This window comes from Chironomus tepperi, unplaced genomic scaffold, assembly GCF_022539635.2.
Source record: "Chironomus tepperi strain 1889 unplaced genomic scaffold, CSIRO-AGI_Ctep_v1 contig_380, whole genome shotgun sequence".
NCBI classification, from domain to species: Eukaryota; Metazoa; Arthropoda; class Insecta; order Diptera; family Chironomidae; genus Chironomus; species Chironomus tepperi.
Genome location: NW_027226502.1, coordinates 20,958 through 23,283, shown reverse-complemented (window position 1 = coordinate 23,283; position 2,326 = coordinate 20,958). Strand labels below are relative to the sequence as shown.

Genomic DNA, 2,326 nt, shown 5'->3' with positions numbered 1-2,326 from the left:
CCGACTTAATATACTTTAATTAGGGGGGATTGGGGAAGCCGAAGTCTGACTCCGAAGCTGACCAAATGTCAAGTGTGTACCTTCTCGTGGTATCCCCTGTTACCACCAATCACACCGCTGGCGACCGAAGCTGTGCCGGGATATGTACTCTAAAGAGTAGATTAAAATCCTACTCAAATCCTCGCTTGTAGGGTGGCAGCCCCACAAACAAGCTAGGGATAGCAGGCTTACAACTTGCTATCTCCGAACCAAACCTGTACAAAGAAAGCTACAAAAGGATATTAGGACTGGATCAACAATGACAACCCAATGCAAACGAACCCGGACAATGATTGGTCAATGGAACATAAGGACACTCTTTCAAAAAGGCATGCTGGCACAGGTGAATAAACAATTCAGCAGATATGGACTTAGTGTGCTGGGACTGAGTGAAGTGAGATGGACTGGTGCTGGTCAATTAACATCACCCTGCGGTACCCTGTTGCTGTATTCTGGTAAAGAAACCGAACACAGCGGAGGTGTTGGCATTCTCCTAAGCAAGACAATTCGAGACTCACTGCTGGAATGGGAGCCAATATCACATAGGATAATTAGAGCCAGAATACAAACGAAGTATAAGAAGCTGACGATTCTTCAGTGCTATGCTCCTACTGAAGACAAGGACTTGACGGTCAAAGAAGCTTTTACAGCCAATTAGATCAGGCACTGGCGAAGGTTCCCAAACAGGATATAGTGGTGCTAATGGGAGATTTCAATGCCAAAGTTGGTGATTCGAATGAGGATGTGGAGCATGTTATGGGCAAGCATGGCTTAGGTGTGAGAAATGAAAACGGTGAATTACTCGTGGAACTGTGCGGTAGTCATAATTTGATGATCGGAGGCACCTTATTTCCCCATAAAGAATGTCATAAAGTCACTTGGAAATCGCCGAATCGCAGAGACCAAAATCAAATAGATCACATATGCATCAGTCGTAAATGGAGCAAAGCACTAATGGATGTCCGCAACAAACGTGGAGCCGATGTAGGTTCAGATCACCATCTAATAATCGGAAAACTTCGGTTCTATTTCAAGCGATTAAAGAAGAGCGCTAATACAAGAAGAAAGTTTTGCCTCACAAAACTGAAGTCTGCTGAAGTCAGATCCAGGTTTGTCTCCAAAGTTAAGGAACAGTACCTCGAATTGCAACAACATCTCTATTGATGAAAGGTGGAGACAGATTAAGGAAGGTATTGTGAACACCTGCAATACTGAACTAGGGATAAAGAAAGATAAACGTGAGGACTATATCCGAGAGAGTACCGTTGGAACGCTATTGACCAAAGGAAAGAAGTGAATGTGAAACTCCTGAACTGTAACGAGTCGAGAGCTGAGGAACTAAGCAAGCAGTTGCATTGCTGAATAAGAGAGTCAAGAGGGAAGTAAGGAATGATTGGAGACGACATCTTAATGGATTAGCAGAGAAAGCACAAACTGCTTCTGACTGTGGCAATATGAAGGACCTCTATAACACAATCAAAGAGCTTAGTGACCGGTCAGGCCGAAAGCAAGTCCCAATCAAATCTAAAGAGGGTAGAATCTTAGTCACCGTTGATGAGCAAGCGGCTAGGTGGAAGGAACATTTCGAGGAAGTCTTGAATGTCCAGCGTAATGGTATCTGCATAGAAGCGGTGGAGAATCCACCAGCTTTGCCAATCGACACGCGTCCACCTACAAAGAAGGAAATCATCGAGGCGGTAAAAAGGCTTAAAAGTGGCAAAGCAGCGGGAATGGATGAAATACCGGCAGAGGTCCTCAAAGCTGATGCTAATGTCACCGCTAATTTTCTCAAGCCACTTTTTGATGAGATTTGGTCCCTTGAGAAATATCCCGAGGAATGGAAGGAGGGATTGATTGTTAAGCTTCCCAAGAAGGGCGATTTGAGTAGCTGCAGTAACTGGAGAGGAATTACCCTCTTATCAGTCATAAGCAAGGTGTTTATGTCGGTAATTCTACAGAGGTTGATGGACCCAATCGAGACAAGATTGAGGAAGGAGCAAGCAGGCTTTCGACCGTATAGATCGTGCATTGATCAAATCAGTACGCTGAGGATTACCGTTGAACAATCAATCGAGTGGCAATCAGCACTTTATCTCGTCTTTATTGATTACGAGAAAGCCTTCGACTCAATAGATCGGGAGTGTATCTGGACAGAATTACGTAATTTAGGTGTTCCCGAGAAGCTTATAAGGCTTATACGTGAAGCGTTGGATTCAGATGTAGAGTGCTACATGAGAGTGTGCAATCGGAATCTTTTGTGTCATTAACAGGAGTCAGGCAAGGTGAC

The 2,326-nt window shown here is 44.2% G+C and overlaps 2 protein-coding genes across 2 annotated transcripts; both read left to right on the top strand.

The window, feature by feature from the left end:
- The first annotated feature begins 328 nt into the window (after positions 1–328).
- LOC139096276 (craniofacial development protein 2-like) lies at positions 329–697 on the top strand. The gene has a single exon (XM_070647967.1). It carries the CDS (start codon positions 329–331, stop codon positions 695–697), a length of 369 nt encoding a protein of 122 aa, XP_070504068.1.
- A 44-nt stretch (positions 698–741) lies between these two features.
- On the top strand, positions 742–1,336 carry LOC139096275 (craniofacial development protein 2-like). Its single transcript, XM_070647964.1, has 2 exons — positions 742–1,148; positions 1,210–1,336. The coding sequence occupies exons 1-2, from the start codon at positions 742–744 to the stop codon at positions 1,334–1,336; spliced, it is 534 nt and encodes a 177-aa protein (XP_070504065.1).
- The last annotated feature ends 990 nt before the right edge of the window (positions 1,337–2,326 follow it).